The sequence below is a fragment of the Quercus robur genome, chromosome 8 (genome assembly GCF_932294415.1).
Source record: "Quercus robur chromosome 8, dhQueRobu3.1, whole genome shotgun sequence".
Lineage (NCBI taxonomy): Eukaryota > Viridiplantae > Streptophyta > Magnoliopsida > Fagales > Fagaceae > Quercus > Quercus robur.
This window is the reverse complement of record NC_065541.1, coordinates 65,857,138-65,883,125: the sequence shown is the minus strand read 5'-3', so window position 1 is coordinate 65,883,125 and position 25,988 is coordinate 65,857,138. Positions and strand designations below refer to the sequence as shown.

The 25,988-nt window shown below is 36.5% G+C and overlaps 2 protein-coding genes across 3 annotated transcripts; both read left to right on the top strand.

Moving 5' to 3' along the window:
* The first annotated feature begins 540 nt into the window (after window positions 1-540).
* Window positions 541-5,749, top strand: LOC126697764 (SAM50-like protein SPAC17C9.06). Its single transcript, XM_050394858.1, has 4 exons — window positions 541-1,208; window positions 2,667-3,152; window positions 4,009-4,506; window positions 5,352-5,749. The coding sequence occupies exons 1-4, from the start codon at window positions 702-704 to the stop codon at window positions 5,433-5,435; spliced, it is 1,575 nt and encodes a 524-aa protein (XP_050250815.1). The 5' UTR covers window positions 541-701; the 3' UTR covers window positions 5,436-5,749.
* Window positions 5,750-22,162: 16,413 nt separating this feature from the next.
* Window positions 22,163-24,380, top strand: LOC126697763 (two-component response regulator ARR18). 2 transcript variants are annotated; one of them, XR_007646252.1, is made up of 6 exons: window positions 22,164-22,714; window positions 22,810-22,886; window positions 23,002-23,038; window positions 23,157-23,259; window positions 23,401-24,108; window positions 24,141-24,380. XR_007646252.1 is itself a non-coding variant. In XM_050394857.1 (5 exons), the coding sequence occupies exons 1-5, from the start codon at window positions 22,423-22,425 to the stop codon at window positions 24,023-24,025; spliced, it is 1,134 nt and encodes a 377-aa protein (XP_050250814.1). In that variant the 5' UTR covers window positions 22,163-22,422; the 3' UTR covers window positions 24,026-24,139. The 2 variants fall into 2 exon arrangements, 1 of the variants encoding a protein (XP_050250814.1); XM_050394857.1 differs by lacking the exon at window positions 24,141-24,380 and having other exon boundaries at window positions 22,163-22,714; window positions 23,401-24,139.
* The last annotated feature ends 1,608 nt before the right edge of the window (window positions 24,381-25,988 follow it).

The following is a 25,988-nucleotide window of genomic DNA, read 5'->3' as shown; positions in this document are numbered from 1 at the left end:
ATTTTCTTTAGATACAACTAGTCTATTTTTATTTATTGTCATTTGGATCTACTATAATAGCTACCTAACTCATTAAAGTCTAGTTTTTCAATTCCCTCTCTACAAATTCATTCTATTGGATTCTTTGAGTCTAGATCCTTTTAACTTTTGGGTTTAGGACTCAAATTGCGCCTGTACATCAATAATATATATATATATATATATATATGTTGGAATTAGGTTTTGTAATATAAAGGAAGACGATTTTTGAAATGTTTATTTGATTTTGTATATTTAAAAGAATTTGACTGTGAACTTAGTATAAAATCAATCATAAAAATTTTTAAAAAGAATTTTCTCATTTAAAAGAAGGTTAAATTATATTTTAATAAATGATTTTCTTAAAATGTATTAGAAAACAATTATTTTGCATTTTTTTCCTTGTTTATATTTTATGAAGATTGAAGAAAAAAAAAGTGTAACTAGCAAGTTTTTTTTTTTTTTTTTTTTGGTGAAGAGTAAATAGCAATTAAAAAAGAGAAAAGAAAAGGAAAAAAATAATTTAACAGGTCCGATTGTCCGAAATAACAGGTTTGGAATCGCATTGTTCTTATTGTCCAAGGCAGGCACTCTCCAATTCTCTTACCTTCCAACTCACACTACCATTCGATTCAGCAATTCGCTACCGTCGCTCCCAACTCTCTCTCTAATCGCTCGGCGAAATGGCAAACTCAGACGAAGAGAAACAATCCCAAACTCCACCAAACTCAGAAGCAACCGCCGAAGAAGACCGCGAAGAAAACGACGTCGTTGAAGAAGACGAAAACGAAGACGACGAAGAACCAGAACCGCCACAAAAGCAGCACAAATCCCGAGAGTCCCTACTCAGCGAGCACAAGTCGAGAATGGAGAACCTGTTCCGCCGAATGCAAAGAGAGCGAGTGAATCTCCGAGTCCACGACTTGATCATCAAGGGGAACACTAAGACCAAGGATTCGATCATCGAGCCCGAGCTCGAGGCCTTGAAGAACGCCTCCACGATGCAGGAGCTGCTCGATGCGGCCGGAAGAGCCAATGCGAGGCTTCAACAGCTTGAGATTTTCGATTCCGTGAAGATCACGCTCGACAAAGGCCCGCCGGAGTTGCCTGACACCGCCAATGTTATCGTCGAGGTCGTCGAGACCAGTAGCACTTTCACCGCTGAGTGCGGCGCTTACTCGAAACCCGCGGTACGGTGTTTTTGATGTTTGTAATTTGGTTAGGGTTTCCATTATTTATTTATTTATTTATGAATGTGTTTGGCTGTTGAGAAATTAGGGGAAAACGGAAATGAGAATTTGCATTTTACATATTGAGTTGAAAATGTCGATTTAGATTTGTAATAAGAGGCATATGAATTAAGTTAGGTATTTAGCTAGATATACTGAATATATAATTGCAATTTTCGTGGAAAATTTGAATTTAACACCATATTTATGATCAATTCGGGGCTAATTATTGCGTAGTTTAGACCTTTTTATGTCTGCAATTTGGGAACAGAAGTTAGAAAGCACCTTTGCTGTGTTTTGTTTTGTTTTTACTTTTTAGAGTTTTTGATGTTTTGTAGTTTGGTTAGGGTTTCCATTTTTTTATGAATGTGCTTGGCTGTTGAGAAATTAGGGGAAAATGGAAATGAGAATTCTCATTTTACCTAATGAGTTGAAAATGTTAATTTAGACTTGTATAAAGTGGCATATGAATTGATTGGGTATTTATGTGGCTATACTGAATATATAATTGCAATTTTTGTGGACAATTTGAGCTTAACCAGGTGAATTATTGCGTACCTTAGGCCTTTTTATGTCTGCAATTTGGGAACAGAAGTTTAGAAAGCACTTTTTGCTGTAGATTTCGTAGAAATGAAGTTAAATTATGGCCTGAAGGCTGTGAGTAGTTCTTTTATTGAGAGGAAAGCGTTAAATGAAGTGATGTAGTGGATGATGGCAAAGCGTAAATGTGGGGAAAATTATTCACGTGTGACTGACCTTGATTAGTCTTTTTACGATCCATAGCTGACCCCAAAATTTTGAGACTAAGAGTCTTCCTTGTTGTTAGTTACACACACTTGGTGGATGATGAAACCATGACCTCACCCTCCACCTTAATCTTATAAGGAGAGGATTTGCCATTTGAGGTAGGACGAGGGGGTGAGTGGGGGGGGGGATAAGGTATTGAATAGCTCTTATGGGCTGGAAATGTAGAAGGGCGTTAGGAAGTGTTATATACTCTTGATTGATCTATTTTCTGGAGTATTGTGGTGAAAGGAGGGTCAAATTTTGGTATAATATGGTGTGGGTGTGAGCCATGGTTTGCTTTATTTATGGATCTCCTTAGTTTAGCCTTATGCAATTTATTATTATTATTTTATATATATATATATATATATAAGTGTATGCAATTGATCTACAGTGACAAGTCATATGGGGTGATGAGTGTGAGCCACCTCCTCAATACCCTGTGTTTTATGCTAGACTAACTGAGTGGAGGGTTTATTTGATATTACAAAGTTTAAGCTGCATACTATATCGAATTTAAGCTAGTCAATGACTCAATAAATTATGTACTATGTCTTTTGATTTTTAGTGTGCATGAATTAATGAGCATGCTGTATCTCATATGATTTTTGGAATTGTATAATGCTTTTGTAGGCTAGATCTTGGACTGCTGAAGGTACTCTCAAGTATAAAAATTGGTTTGGTTATGGGGATCTGTGGGATGGTTCTGTGGCATATGGTCCCAACCAAACATCAGAGGTCAGTGCTGGTGTGTTTTTGCCGAGAGTTAGAGGACTGTCGACTCCTGTGCTGGCACGTGCATCTTTGCTTTCCCAAGATTGGCAAGAATTCTCTTCCTACAAAGAGCGATCCTTGGGCTTTTCTATTAACCTATTATCCACCAAGTACCATGACTTGGCATACAATCTTGGATGGCGTACCTTAACAGATCCATCACAAATGTCGTCCAGGGCAGTAAGGAGGCAGCTGGGACATAGTTTGCTTTCATCTTTAAAGTATACATTTAAGATTGACAGGAGGGATTCATCCATGAGACCCACTAAAGGTCATGCTTTTGTTTCTACTACTCAAATAGGTGGCCTTGCACCTGATCACCGGAGCTTGCGGTTTTTGCGCCAGGTTTATAAATGATCTTGTGGTTTTCCTGTTTGTTTTCCTTGTAATTCTTAAATAATCTCCACCTAGCCTACTATTTTGTTAAAAAGTTATAGATATACCTATGTGACTGAATTGCATATGAATTGTGATTACTGATTTTGAGTCTCTGCTATGAATCCAAATCGAATTAGTTTAAGTTGTGATCCAAATGACAACATCCTGCTAAGTAGCTATTAGTATTTCATTGGGACTTTCCTGTTTTTTAAGTTTGTTGAACCTGATGTCTCTTTGAATAAAAATATTGGATTACAAAGAGAGAAAATTGAAAGAAGTATGTGCATGTGTGTGTTTTAATGCAGAAAATGTGGTGGCACCATAGATTTAAGATGATTAGCTGTGGACCAAATCGGGAAGTAAATATTTTTATATGTGAGATAATTTGACCTCTGCTCTAATGGGCCAACCTATTTATGTGTGTGGTGCCGTTATAAAAAAAGAAAGCGTCACTACGTAATAGACAACAATAGCCGATGTTTGTCAGTTTAAGACTCCGAATTTCATAATCTTTATACCACATTGGAGAAAGGTAGTGCTGGTGCCTACCTGCTCAGATTCTCAGAAGAAACTATTTCGGTTTATCTTTGTTTTTTTGGTGAGTCATGTTTACATGCATGCGTGTGCCACACACGCAATATGGGATCCCAATTAGTTGATTGTTTTATAATCTATATTCAGCAGTATATATATATATATATATATATGTTTTTTTGTGGGGGTTTTGACATTATGTATTATAGCATAGAAGCTGAAAGAACCCAATTCATGCCCGATATTCCCTATATTTTTCATTGATTATGGAATTTTCTACTTTTAACAGGAGTTTGATCTTCGTTATGCTATCCCTTTCGGATTTTATCGTGCTGCCCTCAACTTTGGGATCTCTGGTGGTGTTTTATTTCCATGGGGCCAAGGATTCTTGAACAAGCCCTCACCTTTGCCAGAAAGGTTCTTCTTGGGTGGTGATTTCTCTCCAGTTTGCAGTTTGGCAGGCCCAACGTCTATGTACGGATTTAAGACAAGGGGACTGGGACCTTCAGAGCCACGAAGGCAAAATAGAGAGAATTCTGATGGTCCTGGAAGGGATTATCTTGGAGGAGATCTTGCTGTCACTGCTTTTGCAGACCTTTCTTTTGATCTTCCAGTTAAGTGGTTAAGAGAATTTGGAGTCCATGGACACATTTTTGCTGGTGCTGGCAACCTCTCTAAATTAACAGAGAATGAGTTCCGGAATTTCTCTCCTCAGAAGTTCTTGGAGTCATTCCGAATCTCAGTTGGCGGTGGGGTTGTTGTCCCTACAAAAATTTTCCGTCTAGAGGTCAGCTATCTATTCTGAGTTTCATTTTTTATTAAAGGGGGCATTCAAAGTTTTAATTTGGTTTGTTCCATATGATTGCATCATTCATATGGAAGGAACTTATAATATGATGTGCTGGGTGTTCTTGATGCATGTCTCTTAGATTTATATTTTTCACCCATGGTATTGCCTAGATGCAATGTTCACCCAAGATTTGATGGTATTTTGAAAGCAATTTCTTATTGAATTGATTTGTGATCTCTATTGGGGAATTAAGATGCAAAGTTTATCCTACAATTTTGACGTGACAATTTTCTTTTGATATCTGAGGTGACCATCTAAAATTTCTTTGAAAGCTGTTTTAATTAGGGAAATAATTAGCATTTAACAGATGGCAGTATTATCTAAAACATGGCCTGAAGCTCATCTTCATCTTCCTAACATTCCCCTGACTCTGCAGCCTGTGTTTATTTATATATTTATTTATGACAAGTGCACTCTGTTTTTATTTATGTTACCAATTAAATGATTAATGGGGAGTGTAAAGAAAAAGCTATTGGAAATCATTCCCCCTTCAAGGTTTTCCTAACACTCCTCAAATCTGTCGTCTGCTGTGATATTGATTTTTTGTGAGAAATTTGAATTATTTGTGTAATAGTTATAAAGCATTTTCTTTTTTAAATGTAACTCAGATGTTATTGATTGGATCTGATAGAATGGTGTATTATTGTACGAGTTTCTGAATGTTTCCTGAAAATAAGTTCCTTCTCTTGTTCCCCCGCTTTCTGCACTTCTTATCTGCAACTCTGTTTAGTGAGACTCGTTCCTTGGGTTTTGAAACTAATGAGTGTTGACATTGTTGTCAGGCCAACTATTACTACCTACTCAAGCAACATGAACACGATCGTGGGAAGACTGGCTTTCGATTTAGCTTCTCTCCTCGCTTTTAGAATTTTGTAATTTGTAGTGATATTTGATGTTGACAACATTGAGGTGACACAGGAAGCATGTCATTTCAGATACTCAGGTTTTTCCAAAATTTTGAAATTGTTCATCCACAAGCAGTTTAGACGGCATTCGTTGTTTTGTAATTTGAAAGCTAGACTGGAAGTTCAGAAAGCATGACGTTTTCTGATATGGAGGAAAATAATTTTCAGGTGTTGGCGGAGACATAGTTGCCCCTTGATTAAGGGGTTTGAAAAAACTGCGAAATTCTCAAATATTCAAACATTTAATCTCACTGTTACCTGTATGGTTGTCAGTATCATTGGTGCTTTTTTGGACTATACTTTTTTTCATAACTCCAGTTCAGATCGTTTTGAAGGTCTTGCTCATCATAGTTAATGTAAATTTTTACTGCCTTCATTACTACATAACACCACCCCCCCCCCCCCCCCCCCCCCCTTTCCTTTTTTCATTTTTAAGAAAAGATCTGTGGTTTCAAATGTTACTTAGCATGACACTTTTGGAATGTAAAATTAGCAAATAGTCTCGAGTGTATTTCACTATATCTTGAGAAATAAACTGGTATTGGGAAACAGGAATTACCTTTCGAGCCAAATTGGTGTCAGTACGGACTAGTGAAACAGGAAACAGGAATTTGCTTTTGCCGGCGGTGTTTGTTTTACGCAATGTGTTTTATAACTTGAAAATTTGACTTCAATCACGTTCGGTTATAAATCAGTGTCTGAAAACACACACAAAAGTGTAAAATTTGCCTTTGCAAATAGCCTCGAGGGAACTCTAGGCTTTTAGAGAGAGACAATAGTTTTTGTTTGTTTATGCTTTTTGCTAGTGAAACGTCCATGCAAATCGCATTTTGGCTATATCGATAATGCAGCAAAAAACATAGGCAAACATGGAACACCCATGATTCTAATGTTTGCCAATAAAACTTCCATGCAAACACCCATGATTCCTTTTTATTTATTTATAATTTTTACAGAAACAAATACACACGTTGACACATACAAAAGAGAGAGAAATGTTCTAACACAAAGATACAATACAAAAACACATCACAAATTTTATTTAAAAGTTAAATATTTCAAGGGAGGGTGCAACAAGTTATATTGCACCCAACACCCATGATTTTTAATGTTGTGTAAACCTTTTTTTATTTTTTTACCATCAATGTCTCATGATACTTTTCTACATTCTTCAAAAAAAAAAAAAAAAAAAAAAAAAACACACACAAACACAAACAAACAAACTAAGCTGCGTTATACAAGCTTCAATGTAACTAACAACTTGGTTGCATAATTTAATCGAAGCTGTGGTTTTATTTTATGACTGACCAAGATACCGATTCTTAAAAAGGTTATACTCAAACAATTATGCTGTATGCTAGCTTGTGAATAGTAACTCCCTGTGTGTGTTTTGCTAGGAACATGAAGGGAATAGATGAAATTTATTTTATTTACATAATAAAAAAACTTTTTAAATTCATGAGAGTATATTTTCCTGTTTCCTTTTTTGTCCAAGTGTGTTATTTGTCATTTACTAGAAGTGACACGAATGGGAGAAGTAGAAGCCAAGTCCCTAATTGTCATGTTTATAATTACTGGCTAACAATAGTAACAATGTAACATCACCTACGTACAAACCCTCTTTTTTCTTTTTTTCTTTTCTTGGGTTTTATCTAGCTATATAATGGACCTTAAACACGTCATTCTTGCGGGGCTTACAAATTGCTTGAAAAGGAGACAAGAAATACCTTTGAGATTAATTAAAATACTTATACATGCGATATTATTCCTTTCAATCCGACCCTGTGTCTCTTATATGAAAGCAACTGATATATAATTGTTTAATCAAACAGGTAATAAACCCAGAATACGTAGGTGTAATGTAATGCATGCGTACTTAACCATTAATTTGATCAAGATGATCGTTTCCAAAATCAGATGGTTGTAGTTATATGATCATGACTTTGATGTTTCACCTTGACTCAATTATCGCATGGGTGTTGATGTTGGTATAATAGAGAATATACTATTAAAGAATTGTATAGGTACGTAAAAGACACATTTGAAATTTTAGGAGCAGTTCTGAGTCTTCTGTCTCTAGTGAAGCTTCATCGAAACTATTGTATATTATTCGTTTCTTTAAATTAAAAAAAAAAAAAAAAAATGTAGCATGAAATTAAGTGTCAACCAAGCATCGAAGGGTGAGTAAAAGTAACATGAAATGCATGGCGTTGCCATGGCATGGCATGTCATAATGACATGATTGCATGCATTCATAAAGTCTTATTGCAAAGACTAAAGTAATAGTAGTTATAGGTAACTCATTAAAAAAAAAAAAAAAAAAAGTAGTTATAGGTAGGTAGACAGAAGAAAAAGACAGACATCCTCATTCTCAAAGGGATGTAGATCCGCGTTAATAGGCTCACGTATTCTCATGCACATTGAAAAGTAAAAAGTAAAAACATATAAAAACACAAGCAAATTAAAGAAAACAAAGGTACTGGTTGGGGGTTGACTTTACAGGTTGGGTGATTGATGCCGAATCTTTTAGACTAACCTGCATTTTAATAGTCTTCACAGGCAAAGCCAGCCCGTCATTGTTTTGTGAATGTAATTCCTAGGTACTGCTGCGTATAGAAACTGGAAACTGTCTTAATATTGAAGGTTAGGCCGGGACAACAAGTTTTTTTCAATACTTCTAACTGCTAACGTACGTAATAAGCTGTGCTTGACTAATGCCAAATTTCTATTATTGATAACTTAGAGAAAATTACATTTGAATATCTAAAATTATACTTATAATTATACTTTGCAATCTAAACTTTCCAAATATATTTTTTATACCATAAACTATAACCCTTGTTACACTTTGCACTTTGAAGTCAAGTTTGTTGTTAACTTGAATGAAAAAATATGACACTACGTGAAAAGATTTAATTGCCCATTCTTCTCAATCATTTAAAAACAGAGGATAAATTATACTTTACCATTATAAATTATATTTATGATTACACTTTGCATCCTAAACTTTAATTTGAATTTTTGTTTAAGTTAATAGAAAACTTAATGTCGGGCTGTGAAGTGTAACAATTGTTATAGTTTAAAGTACAAAGCATACATTAGAAAATTTTATGGTGCAAAGTATAATATGAGGTATAGTTTCAGGTGGTAAAATGTAATTTCCCTTCACTCTTATTAGCAATCAATCCCATCATGTCGATTCAGCATTTGTGAAAAAAAGATTTTATGTTTTTAAACTTATTATTTACCATCATCGATTACATCATGCACTTAATTATCTATGATATTTTCTGGACTTATGTTCGATTTAGTTATCTTAAAAATATAAAAAAGGGAATGAAACGAGTTAAAATTACACAATTATTCAATATTTTCTTTCTTCCTACTTATTGCATTGTGCTTTCTGGTTCTTGGTGCTACCAAATTAAAATGATGAAGTAAGTTACTCAGGCCAACCACTACAGAGATTTTGTAACACAATATTGTTGAACCCTACATCATGTTTATCTCTGTGTAACATTCTTTTGCTTGCTTTTTTCCCACGCTCAGTTGTACAACCAAGAACTTTTCAAAGGTGATAGCATTTCTTGAACGGCTGAGATTACTCCCAAGATGTCCGTGATAGGGGGGGAGCTTTTGTAGTTAACCTAACTTTAGTGGTTATACATCATATATGAATTAAGTTTTTGCTATAAACTTAAAGCCATTTGACATACACGTACGTTTGGTGGAATATTGGGGTTCGTGTTTGGAAAAAAAAAAAATTTTACTTAAAAGTCTTGTGTCTAATGAAAACTCTCGTGTAGACTACGTGATTCATCATGCCATATTTACAACCATTTGACAAAGACAAGAAGAAGGGTTGATTGAAATAGACGTCAAATGGGGGAACTTAAAGTGGTTAGGAAATTTTGGATAGGGATTTTAATAGTACAAAACTTTTATGGTGTAAGGGATCTTTTGATTCCTTAATTTCTCATGATTTTCTCTTTAGGGAAAAGATTAAGGATCTTGGGAATCATGGGAAGAAACAGGAACGACAGAGATCATGAGGGAGGGGAAGCTTGCCTTTTGAACCTCCCTCTCTTTTTTGATGACATTGAAAGAATAAATTAATTTAGATAGAATTAGGAATTAACTAATTAATTAATTTTAAAATGTACTACATATTTAAGATATATGGTGTAAGAAATAGATAAGTAAATCTCTAGCCATATTTATTTTCCAATATCAAAATCTTTTTAAGGATCTTGGGAATCATGGAAAGAAACAGGGACAGTGGGAGAGGAAGCCTACCTTTTGAACCTCCCTCCTTTTTTGATGAAAGAATAAATTAATTTTTATAGAATTAACTAATCAATTTTTTTTTTTTTAAATGCACTGTGGGGCCCAATAATTTATGGGCCCGGCCCGCTTGCTCATGGGGAGTCCACAGGCCCAAGCCGAAGAAGGCCATGGCCCAAGCTCAAAATAAGAAGCACAAAATGGCCCGGAGATACAGCCGAGGACAGCTTAGTCCTCGGCAGATCCAAAGTCTCATTAATGAAAGTGGTATACGAGCAAACTTTAAGGATCAAAAAATATCTCAGGGAAGTTGTCCTTAATACCCTTCACTGATAAAACTCTACACCTGACAGAACCTGATTCTTAGGCTTTATTAACCATCCCCAACAATTCCGGGATTAGACTGACGGGACAAATATCAGTCCTGGAAAAGTTGACCCTACACGTGGACGAGGGACAGTAAACGTAAGCTAGTATAAAAGAGAAGATAAACTAATCAGAAAGGGGACCCCCATCTCACTTCCTGGGAAAAACTCCAGGGATGAGAATGCCCGGACAATATATGTACACCACCACGAAAAACCCACCGCCGGGTAACCGGAGAAAAACATTAGTGCTCCTCGGACATGATCCGAGGAGTCCAACCCCTCAAGTTACAAAGCTGTGGGGCTTGGATATCCAGGCTGAAGCCTTTTCTTATCTGAGTTTCCCTAAAGTCCGGTCTGGACCAACGCCCTGTGACCAAACGCTAGCCTTTCAAGCCCACTCTCTACAAATCTTATTGTGAGGGATCCTTCACGTGCGAGCCCAACATCATTGTTGGGCCGTGTGAGAATCGTGTCCTTACAATTGGCACCGTCTGTGGGAAGGCTTGCGCGTTGGCACGGGTGGCGCATGAGTCAACTCTCTAGCAAGCAGAGATTCGCGAGTTTTTCCCATCTCCGGTGACCTGCAGTTGTCGCTTCGATATAAACTGGTGCCAGGGCTTACATCCTGTAGTGCCAACGGCACGGGCAGCTCTAGGGGCTTCTGACCTCAAGTCAGCTCTCCCAGTCATGGCCAAGGGGCTGACCTGCGAAAAAAGCAAATAAGTACCCAAAAATTTTTGGACAGAATCAAGGCCTTGCATGATCCTCGGACTCAAGCCTATGTAGAAACCAAATACACAAAAGAAAAACTATAAGTTTTGGACAGAACCAAGGCCTTGCATGGTCCTCGGACTCAAGCCTATGGGGAAACCAAGTACACAAAAGAAAAATCATAAGTTTTGGACAGAACCAAGGCCTTGCATGGTCCTCGGACTCAAGCCTATGGGGAAACCAAGTACACAAAAGAAAAACCATAAGTTTTGGACAGAACCAAGGCCTTGCATGGTCCTCTGACTCAAGCCTATGGGGAAACCAAGTACACAAAAGAAAAACCATAAGTTTTGGACAGAACCAAGGCCTTGCATGGTCCTCGGACTCAAGCCTATGGGGAAACCAAGTACACAAAAGAAAAACCATAAGTTTTGGACAGAACCAAGGCCTTGCATGGTCCTCTGACTCAAGCCTATGGGGAAACCAAATACACAAAAGAAAAACCATAAGTTTTGGACAGAACCAAGGCCTTGCATGGTCCTCGGACTCAAGCCTATGGGGAAACCAAGTACACAAAAGAAAAACCATAAGTTTTGGACAGAACCAAGGCCTTGCATGGTCCTCGGACTCAAGCCTATGGGGAAACCAAGTACACAAAAGCATAATCGGAGTTCCCTACTTCCCAGTCGACTGCTCGGATGTATTATTTAGAGATTCAGCCTTGGACGGTATTCACGCGCTTATCACAGAATATTCAACTGTTACCCCGGTTAGTTTCCTAAGTTTGATTTACTATGAATTATCGGTATAATGCCTGGTAGTATTGGTAGATTAGAGTAAGTTAGATTATGTTTCAAGGTATCTTGCTCTAAATATTCTCGAAGAAACACACACATGGAGCACACCCATTCACAAAGTAGTGTTGCCAAAAGATCAGTACTCAAAACATATAAATAAATTTCTATTTTTACTAAAACAAAGAAATAGTACAGCGTACAATGAAAAGCTGGAATCAGCTTATGTCAGAGCTCACTACATGATTGAGTAGGAAGATACAAGAAAAAATATATAAAATAAAGCCGAGGAGCAGTACAGACGAGAGGTTGGCTACTAAAGCTAACCACATAATCAAAAGGAAAGATACAAGAAAATAAAACAAGGCCGAGGAAGTGGATCAGAGGAGAGGTTGGCTACTGCTCCAAGACTTTGTTCTTCCTCAATACTTTTACGTGCCCATAACTCAGGCAGCCTCACACCGCTGAAAGAAAGGTGCAGGGAGCTGGAAGTTGAGGGGCTTTCTCTAAATATTTGTCTGCCACAAGGCAGAGGCGCTGATGGCGGAAAATCTTTCTTCTGACACACCAAAATTCTGGCATGAACAGAACCTGCTTCGGATTTTGGCTAAAAGAGGGAGAGACACCCTTTCCCCTCGATTGAAATGGAGTATTCTCTTGAACTTATGCTTCTTGTGCCCGTACCTCACTACTTTGAGTCTCAGGAGGACACGGCGCCTCCGTGGCGGAAAGAGTTCTTTTTCCTCAACCCTCGCCTCAGACATGATATACTAAGGGAGGAAACTGAAGGACTTGTGCGAAGGTAAAACACCTTTCTCTCCTATTTATTTAAAAGGTAAGGTGGTGGCATTTAACTCTCGCAGTGTCCCAAGGAACGCTACAGACAAAATGACTCTGACTCAACTTCCAACGTCAACTGCAACCACAAGATTAAAGAAGCCTCGTAAAGGCGCACCTCGAACATTGGGACGTCAGAGAGTACCGCGTGGCCAAAGGCTGTAGAGATACCTCTTAATTCGTGGGCTTAGTGACTTCGCGGCCCAGGCCCGCTCTACATGAGGGCCCAGGGACTGTGGCCCACGTCGAGAAGTAGCCGTTGCTGAGGACAACCCCTGCTCGGCGCCTCGTGAAATATCTGAAGAAAGGGAGAATCTGAACTCAAAAAGTTTTGGACAGAACCTAGGACTTGCATGGTCCTCGGACTCAAGCCTATGGGGAAACCAAGTACACAAAAGAAAAAACATAAGTTTTGGACAGAACCTAGGACTTGCATGGTCCTCGGACTCAAGCCTATGGGGAAACCAAGTACACAAAAGAAAAAACATAAGTTTTGGACAGAACCTAGGACTTGCATGGTCCTCGGACTCAAGCCTATAGGGAAACCAAGTACACAAAAGAAAAAACATAAGTTTTGGACAGAACCTAGGACTTGCATGGTCCTCGGACTCAAAAAAGAAGAAACATAAGTTTTGGACAGAACCTAGGACTTGCATGGTCCTCGGACTCAAGCCTATGGGGAAACCAAGTACTGAGAAAAACATAAGTTTCGGACAGAACCTAGGACTTGCATGGTCCTCGGACTCAAGCCTATGGGGAAACCAACTACTCGGATGGGGAAGGTTCTCGGCTCAAATACTGTAAAAGGTTAAGGCCAGTGTGTTAAGAAGATGGCGAAATGACCCAATGTTCATTAGCTTAAGGAAACTGTTCATTTGGCGGGTGACATGTCCTCGGATAGTTACTTCCTATCCCGTATCGAGCACTTAGTCCTCATCTCGGCTAATTTTAAGGTGAGTTTCGTCCTTCACTGGTCGGCATTGCTATGTCGAATAATTTTATTAAAGTTATGATGACATCTTTTTATTAGCAAATATTTTAGCCTTAGTTGTCATTGATTCAAATGCTATATTATTGTGCCGAGCAGCGCTTGAAAACTTGTAAAAACATAAAAACAGAACATGCGAAGTAAAGTAACAGCAACTTTTATTAATATGAAAAATTATTACAACGTACAAAAAGGGGCTTAAACAAGCCTATACAAAAGATGAACTGCCGAAGCAACTATAACATCCGCAATGCAGATAAGTAAACAGTCAGGTGTCTTTTAAACTCGTCTTCAAAGTCTCTCCAATCTCTGGCTCAGTACTGCTCATATCGGGAGAAGGGCTTTCTTTAAAAAAGATGAAGGAGAAGGAAGAAGAATTTGAAGGACAAGGAAAAAGAATTTGAAGGAGAAGGAAGAAGAGGATGGAGGAGATGAATGAGGAAGATGGAGGAGATGAATGAAGAAGATGGAGGACATGAGTAAGAAGGAGGAGAAGAAGAGGGAAAAGGTGAGAAGGAAGAAAGAGAGGCAAAGGGCGGCGCCAGTGAACGAAGAGAGGAAGAAGCAGGGGCATTTAGTCCCTGCCCCAGTCCTGACTCCTAACCCACTGGGGCCATGTTAGATATGCTCATGAGAGAGCGGATGGTGGTGATACTGGATGTTTTTGACTCAGTCACACCGAAAGTGAGATGTGACGAGTCCCTGCTTTGGATTTTGGCTAAAAGGAAGGAGAGACAAATCTTAAGTCTCCGCCATCCTTGCCCTGACCGAGCCATCTCGAGCTTTATTAAGACATGGTGTTTTTGGGAATGGAATGGTTTATTCATGGCTGACAACTGTGCTGAACGTATTATCGGATAAGGTATAACCAGAGGGAAGAAGTGAACTCTGGAAGGAATATGAGGGATTCAAGTATGATAAAATCAGCTTTTGTCTTCTCTCTTTATATAGGGGACAAGGAAAAGGGGTCATAATACATTCAGATCCCCAGGGAAATCTGCAAATAAATATACATCCGTTTCGTTTCCCCACGCTATCAATAACCGTTAGATCTGGGAGGTCTCGTAAAGGGAAGACATTAAAGACGCGCTTCGGATAACCAAACGGCACAAGGGCATCGTGCGCAAATTAAGGGGAACATCTCGTAGACCAATACATTCCCTGAGCAGGTGAAGAGTCGCCCGCGTCAGTCAAGGGTTGAAATAAATGAGCCACAATAAAGGCTCGGTATTACCAAAACCCACATTTCCAACCAAGATGTTGGACAGCAGGGTTTTGAGGGGCTATTGTGGGGCCCAATAATTTATGGGCCCGGCCCGCTTGCTCATGGGGAGTCCACAGGCCCAAGCCGAAGAAGGCCATGGCCCAAGCTCAAAATAAGAAGCACAAAATGGCCCGGAGATACAGCCGAGGACAGCTTAGTCCTCGGCAGACCCAAAGTCTCATTGATGAAAGTGGTATACGAGCAAACTTTAAGGATCAGAAAATATCTCAGGGAAGTTGTCCTTAATACCCTTCACTGATAAGACTCTACACCTGACAGAACCTGATTCTTAGGCTTTATTAACCATCCCCAACAATTCCGGGATTAGACTGACGGGACAAATATCAGTCCTGGAAAAGTTGACCCTACACGTGGACGAGGGACAGCAAACGTAAGCTAGTATAAAAGAGAAGATAAACTAATCAGAAAGGGGACCCCCATCTCACTTCCTGGGAAAAACTCCAGGGATGAGAATGCCCGGACAATATATGTACACCACCACGAAAAACCCACCGCCGGGTAACCGGAGAAAAACATTAGTGCTCCTCGGACATGATCCGAGGAGTCCAACCCCTCAAGTTAAAAAGCTGTGGGGCTTGGATATCCAGGCTGAAGCCTTTTCTTATCTGAGTTTCCCTAAAGTCCGGTCTGGACCAACGCCCTGTGACCAAACGCTAGCCTTTCAAGCCCACTCTCTACAAATCTTATTGTGAGGGATCCTTCACGTGCGAGCCCAACGTCATTGTTGGGCCGTGTGAGAATCGTGTCCTTACATGTACTATATTTATGTAAATAACTAATGCATCATTTTTTCTTCTTCTTATTACTCATATATTTTATTAAGTCAAAGCATATTTAAGTATATTTCCCTATAAATGGATAAGCATTATTTTATGGTTATTCTAGATGAGAATTTAATTTGAAAAATATTTTTTTTTTCTATAAATTTTTTTTTAAAAAAAAAATTTGCAATGAATATAAATGGTCATAACGGTTATATGTTAATAAATAAAAAATTCAAAGAGTGAAGTGTTATTAATATTAATAATGGGGAGTTTCTAACATTTCCCCAAATCTTAAGGGATCGAGGTTATTCTAATTTACACAAAAAATATGTACATTGTGACATGGAAGGAAATGTGTGGGTTTGTGTTTTAGAACTTGTTTAACATTGAAAGTTTACAAACTTTTTGATGGGTAGATAAAATAACAAAAACACCAAAAAATAATAATTAAGAAAATACATGAATATGTGGCTCTAAAACAGGCACACGCACATGTTGGCCTAGTCATTGTCTTCAACATCTGCCGCCACTCCTAACGCTAAAATTTTACTTCTTCTTCCTCTTCTTCTTTTATTTCATTTGGGGTCAACAAAAACAATTAGGAACTTCTATATTAACCTACCTTGAAATTACCTATAAGACTTGCAGGCTCTGACACTTGAAGCAGAAATAAAATTAGCACTTTTTTAAAATTTACGATAGTATATATGTATTTTTAGGTGGTCCATGACATTTCAAATGACTGAAAGAAGTGATAGCATGCTTAGTATTTATACGGTCCCAATGCATTAACGTATTTTTCAGTGTTTTTTTAATCTCAAATTCATACTCATTCAAAAAAAAAAAAAAAAATCTCAGATTCTCAGAATATAATATCATTTCTAATTCAATATGCTAAAAGCCTAAAAGTGGTCCATCCCAAACTTAGTCTTCATTCTGTTGTAGACTTGTAGTAATTATTATAATATTAATAAAAAAGTATTAGTTTAAATATGCTGATTACATGTTAGCTCGAGAGGCAGAACTATGGTCCTCATCTCTATTCCAAAAAAAAAAAAAAAAAAAAAAAGATTAATTAGACACAATTAGATTCTTTCCATTTTGTTTGAATGGGAGTTCATTTTATTATTAAGATTTTATTTTCACGTTGTGTAGACTATCACATCATTTAAAATTTTTACATTATGCAGTACTTGATATATATTTTTTATTTATAATATTTAATCTAAACTATGTAATATATCTATTTTAAATCATTTTAAGGATTGTTGTATTGAATTATTTGTCCATTTGCATATTCTCTAAAAGTTAAATAAAAGAACAATTATGCCATAAAAAAAGAGGTTTTAACTTATTGTACATAAAATTCTCTAACAAAAAGGTTAAACTTAAAAGTTCAAGTACATCACTTTTATACACAATTTTTATCACAACTCTTATATATACAATTTGATTAATGGAAAAAAAAATTATGAATATATATAAAAATGACGTTTACTCTTGTCTTATATCATCATATTTTGGATAAACATGGTGACAAATGGTATGGTAACTAGTGGGTACCAATCACAAGCCAAATCCCTAAGCAAGAGTCTTTCTTTTCTTAAGTCTTTTCTTCTGGTTAGAAATTTGCATTGGGAACCTAAAATTATCTACTCATTTCATAATCATTGTGGACTTGTTTTTCCTGAACAAATTCCAAGGGCAGATCTGACACCATCTCTAATTTTCTCCAAACTGTCGAAAGAGATAGCTAGCCAGTTGTCAGAGACAGAGCTGTACCCCGAGAATAAACGAACAACCATACTTTATAGGCGAATATGAACTTTCAATCCTTATATTTTACACATTTTTATTTTGTTCTTTACATTTTGTTTTTACTATTTTTAGTTTCTAAACCAATTAACGTTTGATAATTAGATCTTTTCCATCACCCAACTAAGAGCATCTTCAGTAGATTCTCTAATTTTTTGTATTGTTTGGAAAATGAATAGTAATTTTTACCTTTTAACTATCCATTTTTTCAAATACATTTTCCAATTGATTTTCTATCACATTCTCTATCTTATTTAAATATTATTTCTTCATTTATTCTTTATTCTCTCTTTTTTATTATCATTTATTCTTCCTATATTCATTCTCAATAATTATATTTTTCAATGAAAAATATTATATTCACAACATTTTTCGCAATACTTTCATAAGAATCACATCAAAATCTTATGTGGAAAGTTGTTACTAGTTCTAATTTGAATCTACTGCTGAAATTTATTTTTTACTCACCAATATTAGATAATAACAATCTATTATTTAAGATTTATTATGAAAATATTATGGTAATATTTCTTAATTGCCTTTTCTTATTTTTTATATTATTTTTCCTTCCTTAATTTCATCCATACGTTTTTTTTTTTTTTCTTGGTTTTTTCTCCACAACACATGTATCCCACTCCTATCTCTATCTACCCTTCTTTTTCTTTTTTTAGTTCATTCCAGACTCTCTTTTTCTTTCTCCAGCTCTTTCTTTTTTGACTTTTTCTATTTCTTCTTGATTCTAGAACACTCTTTAGTATAATCTTTTGACTTCTATTTCTACTTCTATTTTTTTTTCCTCTTTAGCTCACTTTACACACACACAGCCGACCATGATCTTTTAACTTCTCTTCTATGTTTGCATTTTTGTTTTTTATTTTCTTTCTTCTTCATCTCACTTCACTCACACACACAACCGGCTGAGAGAGTTGGCCTTCGTCTATCTTTTTTTTTCCTTCCTTCTTTTCTTGTTCTGATTCACTTTGTTGTTACAATGGAGCTTAGATAGGCTTTCATGTTCTTGATCTGTTGTTTTTGTTTTGATTTTAGATTTGTTGTTCTAATTAAATTTGTATTTTTCCATGTTCTTGATCTGTTGTTTTTATTCTGATTTTAGATTGTGTTACTGTTTGAGAGAGAGACAGGTGAACAAAGAAGAGAGGAGGAAAGAGAAAGAATTTTTTTTTATTCAGTCGGGTATTTTTTTAAGATAAAATAATGGTTTGGAGTTGCTATAGTATTCTCTAGATTAAGAGAACTACTGTAGCAACTTCAAAAAAAAAATTGGAAAAGTTTTGTGTTTAGACCGGTTATTGGAGTGTGAATAGTAAACTTTTTTGGAGAAAAAATAGAGATAGAGCATCTATTGGAGATGTTCTAACCGCAAAAGTTGATGTGGCTAACGGTGAAATAAAAAAATATATATAATCACACACATTAATTAATTAAATTAAAAACAAATATTAAAACAATTTTTTTTAAAAAAAACTCATTAGTTTTTGGGAAGAACTAACTGTTAATAATCTTCATGTTCTTCTTCTTCTTCTTCTTCAAAACATGAACTTCATGTTCTTCACCAAATCAAGACAAACCCAACCGGGCCAACATTCATAATCAATCTTAACACAAAAAATTCTAACACATTCAACATTGAAACCTCTAGTAAATCAAACCCATAAATCCAAGAAATAGACCCATAAACCCATAACCAAATACTCTTTCACGTTCATCCATACAAGGTTCATAAATCTAAGACTCACAACTTGTAAATACGAAACCAAACTCACCATCCTTGACCCAAATCTGCCATAAACAATACCACCCCGCCAATCAAACCCATTTCCCAAAGCAGCAAACACCACCACCGTTGCTGGAAAAACCTAGCCCCATGGAAACCCATAAAAAATTGATCAAACCCACACCACTATTGTCGATCAAACCTAACCCTGAAAACCCAGAAAAACTTGATCAAACCCACACCACCATTGCTGATCAAACTCAGCCCCGAAAACCCAGAAAAACCGGACCAAACCCACACCACCATCACCAATCTAGCCAAAAATACCCAGCCCCATAGAAACCCAGAACAACCAGATCAAACCCACACAATCATCGTCAATCAAGCTAGAAAAACCCAGCCCCACAAAAACCCAGAAAAACTCGATCAAACCCACTCCACCATTGCTGATCAAACCCGCACCACCATCATCGATCAAACAACAAAGAGGGAGAGAGAGAGAGAGAGAGAGAGAGAGAGAGAGAGAGAGAGAGAGAGAGAGAGAGAGAGAGAGAGAGAGAGAGAGAGAGTAGAGATGGCAATGGGGTGGGGCGAGGCGGGGCCGAAGGACAGAGTCTTCATCCCCGCCCTACATAATTTTGTCTTGCCCCATCCCCACCCTGTTTTGCATGACAGGGAAAACTTTCTCACCCCATCCTCGCCATTTGGGGCCCCACGAAGCCCCGCCCCACCTCGTAAAACTCTACTTTTTGTTAATTTGCCCAATAACAAGTACAATTTTTTTAATGAAACCTATTTCATTAATAAAAATATACTTGAAATTAAAACTAAATTTATCCAATCAAATCAAATCAAATTTTAGAAAAAATTGAATAATATATCTAAGTGTTTAATAAGACAATCATAAAAAAAAAAAAAAAAAAATTTATAGTATAACATAACAAAATAAAGGCAGAGAATCACATTGGGTAGAATAAAATAAGCTAATATTGATATATTTGTTTAAATAGTAGGGTTTTAGGGTATGAAAAATTTACAATTATAACTCTTAGCAACGCGGGGCAAGGCGGGGACGGGAAGGGGCGAGGCAGGGTGGGTCTAAAAAGTTTAAACCAATCCCCGTCCCGCCCCGTGATGCGAGTCTAAAATCTTGCTCTATCCTCGCCCCACCACCTTTGTGGGGCGGGGAAAACCTGCGCGGGGCAAAGCGGAGAGGGGCGAGGAAAAATTGCCATCCCTAATCGAGAGCTTGAACAAAGGAAGAAGAAAAAAAAAGATACAAACACAAACATGCACCGTGAGAAAGAGAAAGAGAAATAGAGGATTTGGAATTGAAATGGAAGAAGAAAAGGAAAGATCAGAAATTTATACAAGGTAGGTTTTTTTAAATGGTGGAGAGAGTTATTTTAAATCTTCGATATTTTTTAAATTTCTTGTCAATCAAACATGTTTAGGAACGAAGATGAAGAATATGAACAGTCATGTTCTTCCCAAAAACTAATGATTTTTTTTTAATGTTTGTTTTTAATTTAATTAATAAATGTGTGTGATTATATTATTTTTTTATTCCACTGTTAGTCACGTTAGCTTTTGCTGTTAGTTGGGTGACATAAAGATGTCAGGCGTTAATTGTTTTAAGAACTAAAAGTGATAAAAACAAAATGTAGGGATCAAAATGGAAAAAGTGCAAAATGTAGGGACTAAAAGTGCATTTACATCTACTTTATATCATCATCTTTTATTTTCAAAATGCTAAGCTAAATCCACTCTATTATCTGCAATGGTAGGGCCTGTTTGTTCATGTTATGGTGAGATTGGATGGGGCTATAGAGCTAGTTAGTGTATGTTTGGATTGCATTGAAAATAGCAGATGTGCGCGTATGCGTATTTTTGTGTGGATCTTGTGCACTGTTCACGAGGCCCGTAAGTACGGATTTTAGTAAATTTTTCTTTAAAACTGGGTCTCATGACACTATTTATACATTTAAAAATTATTTTACTACCGTGTTTTCAATTCTCATCAATAAGTAGTATCCAGACCTTTAGACCTTAGTCAGTACTTAATTTACCAACTCACCATAACCGAGTGAAGTCAAACCCTAGAGAGATTTTTCTCTAGGATTTGTTGGACGTCGGGGTAGGGCAAGAGTCTCTAAAAGTAAAGGACAAATCCGTGATTCTCGATAGAAAGGCAATGACATTTTTCTATTGAGTTTGTGAGTGAGTGAATGACAGGCCAGCATGTTAAATTTTGGATATGGGGCCAACCACTAGTGCCCAGTGGTGACTGATAATCCCTCCCTAACACACGTACTTTGGCCTAATATTCTCTCTCTCTCTCTGAGATGCATGGCTTTTGTCTTCTTTCAATCACATGTCACTACGAGTGACCAACAAGCCACTCTTTTCTAATGCCACAGGATTCCTGTTTTATGTGGGCGTGGAAAACGGTATGCCCATCTTTATCAATATGACCTGTGTGCTTTACAACGAGGTAATTTATATACAATAATATTCCTATGTGCTCCTCTCATCTATTATGTACGCATGATCTTCACACGTGTAGCTCCCACATATTTCTGCAAATTAATATGTGGGAGTTACATGTGTGAAAAATAGGACTTTTGTGTCAAAAATTGGAGTCCACTCACATGAAGTGCTACGCATATCTACAATTTTAGGCCATCAATTCATGCTTGATCAATGATTTCCAACCATAAAAGGTTAAAAAGACAAAAAAGAAAAACATTCATGCCAGGTTTGTGTTATTGACTTATATATTTCTGCCTTCTCTCTCTCTCTCTCTATCTTTTAGGGCTGGAGGAAATTTCTAATAACTTTCCTGATGATCACAACTTAATTATAGGATAATGCATTATTAGAAATTGAAATTGTGCATTTTCCAAATTTTCTTTACCATTTAATACTGCTGTCCTTTTCTCTTGGGAGGGGGGATATATATGTATGGGGAGGAAATGTTATTGTATTGATGTATGTAACACATACATATACATAAAGGCATCCACACATTACATCATGCATGTAAGTATAAACAATAAGCAGACAAAATATACATAAAGGCATCACATTACATCATGCATGCAAGTATAAAAAGTAAGTAGACAAATGGGGAGAGAGAGAGGGAAGTGTTTGCATCTCCAAGTTGAGTATACTTATATCTTTCTGCAAGAATTCAACTGCCTTATAATTATTCTAAGGAATTCATTTCCATTTGCTTTGGCCTGAGGTAAGAGAGATTAGGACATCAAGGGCTCATTCCTTAAAACACACAAATGACCATGAATTCTTCTTATTGTTAGTCAATCCATATTTTATACTTCATCAGAAGCATCAACAGACTAAAGAGATGAAGTTAGGTGATGATGAAAATACTCAAGTTTCCAAAACAAGCAGCCCTTCTAACAAGAGTGATGATGATGATGATGATGAAGATGAGGGTGATGAGGAAGTTGATGAAACTGGCAAGCCCAAGAACGCTGGAAGCTCAAGTAACATCACAGTTGAAGACAGTAGTGAAAAGAAGTCAGCTTCTGGATCCGTACGACAATATGTTCGTTCTAAGATGCCACGGCTTCGCTGGACCCCTGAGCTCCATCTTTGCTTTGTTCACGCAGTTGAAAGACTTGGAGGCCAAGAGAGTAAGTACTCAGATCTTTGTCTCTCTCTAACTCTCTGTAAATTAACCTATGGCCTAATGATTACTTAAAGATAATGTGAATCTTCATTGGTGCAGGAGCAACACCCAAGTTGGTACTTCAGCTAATGAATATCAAGGGTCTTAGCATTGCTCATGTGAAAAGCCATCTTCAGGTACTCAATTTGATCTACAAAATATTGATAATAAATTTGCTTAATTACTTCATAAAATTAATTCAATGATTAACGATAATCTCAATTTTGTATTTGGATTTTATTTATTTATTAGATGTATAGGAGCAAGAAGATGGACGACCACAATCGAGGTAAGTTTTATTACAGTCATCTTCAAAAGCTACAAAATATAGGGTTTTTTTTTTTTTTTTTGTTTGTTTGTTTTGGTTTTGGTGTGTTTCCTCTCTCTGAGTGCCTGGGTTATGGCAGTTCCAAACCAAGGGATTTTCATGGAAAACGGAGATCACAATATCTACAATCTTAGCCAACTTCCCATGCTACAAAATTTCAATCAAAGGCCTTCTGGCTTAAGGTACTACACTAATGTTAGAGAGATTACAAATTTTACTACATCAATTTCCTATACCTTCCATGGACTAATTTAGTTTCCCCCCTAAATTGAGGTAATATATAATAATTATTGCATCATAACGAGCTGTGTCTTTCATTCTAGATATGGTGATATCGATGCTTCTTGGAGAGGTCATGACAGCAAGATTTATAGCCCTTTCATGGGTAGGGCTGCACTTGATCGCACTAGAAATGGACTATATGGTTCAGTCACTGACAAAATATTTGCAAGCAACAATAGTAGTACTTCAGCAAATTTCAATCTACATAAGCGTGATTCATCTTTCAATGGACAAGCTACGTGGTCAACAAGGCATCAAAATTTGAATGAGCTCAAGTGGTTTCAGGGATCAAAGCAAATCCCACTTAAACAAAGCTCAATGGAAACCAACCTCATAACTCAACTCCAAGAGAGAGGAACAGATGATCAAGGAATTTATTTGAACAATTCTGGTTCTCCCTGGAGAAAAATTCAAGAAGCGCAAAACACAATGAAAAGGAAAGCTTTGGATAACACAGATCATGGGGGTCTAGATTTGAATTTGTCTCTTAAAGCAGCACCAAACAATAATGAGTTTGAAAAGGGTTTGGGTGGTGATGATAAGGTTGTTAGTAGTTTGTCTCTTTCATTGTCTTCATCTTCACCCTCAAAATTTGGCAGGTTGAAGGAAGGCAATAGTCATTCGAGGCATTCGGGGACGACGAGTACTCTGGATCTGACTTTATGAATGAGACAATTCTAAGTAAGATCTTGAAGTACTTGTCTTAGAGCAAATGTATTAAGCCATTATATCATGTATCAGCATATAAGGTAATGGTCACAACACTCTTTCAGCATATAAGGTAATGGTCACAACACTCTTTCTTCTTTTGTTGTTTTCATTGTCTTGTATACAAGATATATGGCTAACTAGTAAGCTTCAGTTGGTGTGGAGGAATAGATGAATACTTTTAGCATTACAAAATATGCACATTGGGTTAATGATTTTGTTTGAGCGCAAAAGACAGCTCCTAGATGCTGGAAGTCTTTGCTTGAATATTAGCAATTCCTCCATCACACCAAGCGAGAAAAAAATGAAAAAAAGAATGAAGCTAATAATACTTGATTTAAAATCAAATTCTTGAAGTCCTCAATTGACATGCTAAAAGATTATGTTATCATGTTTTCTCTAAAACTATATATTTAAGTGGACACGACAAAAATATTTTGAATTATATTCTTGTTAAGTGTGGGATGAAATTGTTTTTAGACTGTAGTCGGTTTGTGTTCTTGATCAAGCGAAAACAAAGGAGTCAATTGCTGCTTTCAATACTTTGGAGCCCCTTACTCTTCATGAAGATTCTTTAATAAGATTTAATAAAAACTTTTATTGAAACTCTCATTGCCTGTAACGATTTTAGAGATAATTGAATATTATAACCACTATCAATTTACAAGAAGCATTATTATTTTATGCAAAACTATTAATCGCATAAATTCAATTTGCACCAACTTGTTTGTTTCACATAAGTTTTTTGCAACTCCTTCAGGCACAGATATGTTTAATAAGTCATTCTATATATTAATATTGTGTGTGTGTGTCTCTCTCTCTCTCTATATATATATTGCTAAGTAATAAGTCATTCTGTAGTCTTTTGCATATTCTGGTCAAATTTTTTCAAAGATTACTGATTTTGCAAGTTTTATAATCCCAAGCTCTTGATGTTAGTATATTAAACCATATTGCTACCTTTTTTTTAATAGATACAATGGGATTTGAAGGTAGCTAGGTTCCAAATTACGGGATGTGTATACCAAAGTTAGTTAAAAAACAAGTACAAATTTATAAATGATTTAGAAAGAAAAATCTCATGATACACAGAAAGACATCGATCCACTAAAGGCTAATGCAATTGCCAAATAATACCAGCCTGTACTATATCAGTACATGAATGGTTTGCCAAATCCAATATTTCTGCTAAAATAAACAGGTTTTTAAGGGTTCTTTATAGCCTTTTCCAATCATTCATGCATGTTTCATTATTCTACATACGTACATGCATGATGGGTTTTATATAAGCAACATATGCATTTGTGTTCTTTTCTCATAAAAACACTGAAAAAAGAACATATAGAGTTGATTTCTTTTGAGAGAGAGAGAGAGAGAGAGAGAGAGTGCATATTAGTTTGTTGAAGTTGGTTTTTGGTTACATTACTTGAATAAAGTTTTATACCATGTGCAATGTGAATGAATGCTATTTTTCATATAACCTTCATGATATCTTCTTAGCTTATATTATGGGTCAATATGATTGCAGTAATCTCAGTGAAATGTCAAACCAAAAGAGATTTATTGTTCCTCCCCCCTAAATCATTAAGTTGGGTTTGGAAAGACAAAGACCATCTATCAAAACCTTGATAAATGTCCGTTTGATCAGATTATTTACTACTAGTTTATTTGTTTATAATGGTGAGAGATAAAGCGATTTTAAGTAAGTTAACTTTAAAGAAATACAATGGGTCCGTTTGGATTGAACTTATTGTTGCTGAAACTGAAAACACTGTAACAAAATTATTTTTAAATGTGTGAATAGTATCGTGGGACCCATTTTTAATATTTTTAATCCGTAAACAGTGCCAAACAGTGTATGAACAGTGTGTGAACAGTACTCTTGTCCCCCTAAAGCAGAAACAGTGCAGGGAAAGAAAAA

Coding starts and splice junctions, on each gene's coding strand:
- LOC126697764 (XM_050394858.1), top strand. CDS start 702: ATGGCAAACTCAGACGAAGAGAAACAATCCCAAACTCCACCAAACTCA. Junction 3,153..4,008: donor GCTTGCGGTTTTTGCGCCAG/GTTTATAAATGA, acceptor TACTTTTAACAG/GAGTTTGATCTTCGTTATGC. Junction 4,507..5,351: donor CAAAAATTTTCCGTCTAGAG/GTCAGCTATCTA, acceptor CATTGTTGTCAG/GCCAACTATTACTACCTACT.
- LOC126697763 (XM_050394857.1), top strand. CDS start 22,423: ATGAAGTTAGGTGATGATGAAAATACTCAAGTTTCCAAAACAAGCAGC. Junction 22,715..22,809: donor AAGACTTGGAGGCCAAGAGA/GTAAGTACTCAG, acceptor TCATTGGTGCAG/GAGCAACACCCAAGTTGGTA. Junction 23,039..23,156: donor GATGGACGACCACAATCGAG/GTAAGTTTTATT, acceptor GGGTTATGGCAG/TTCCAAACCAAGGGATTTTC.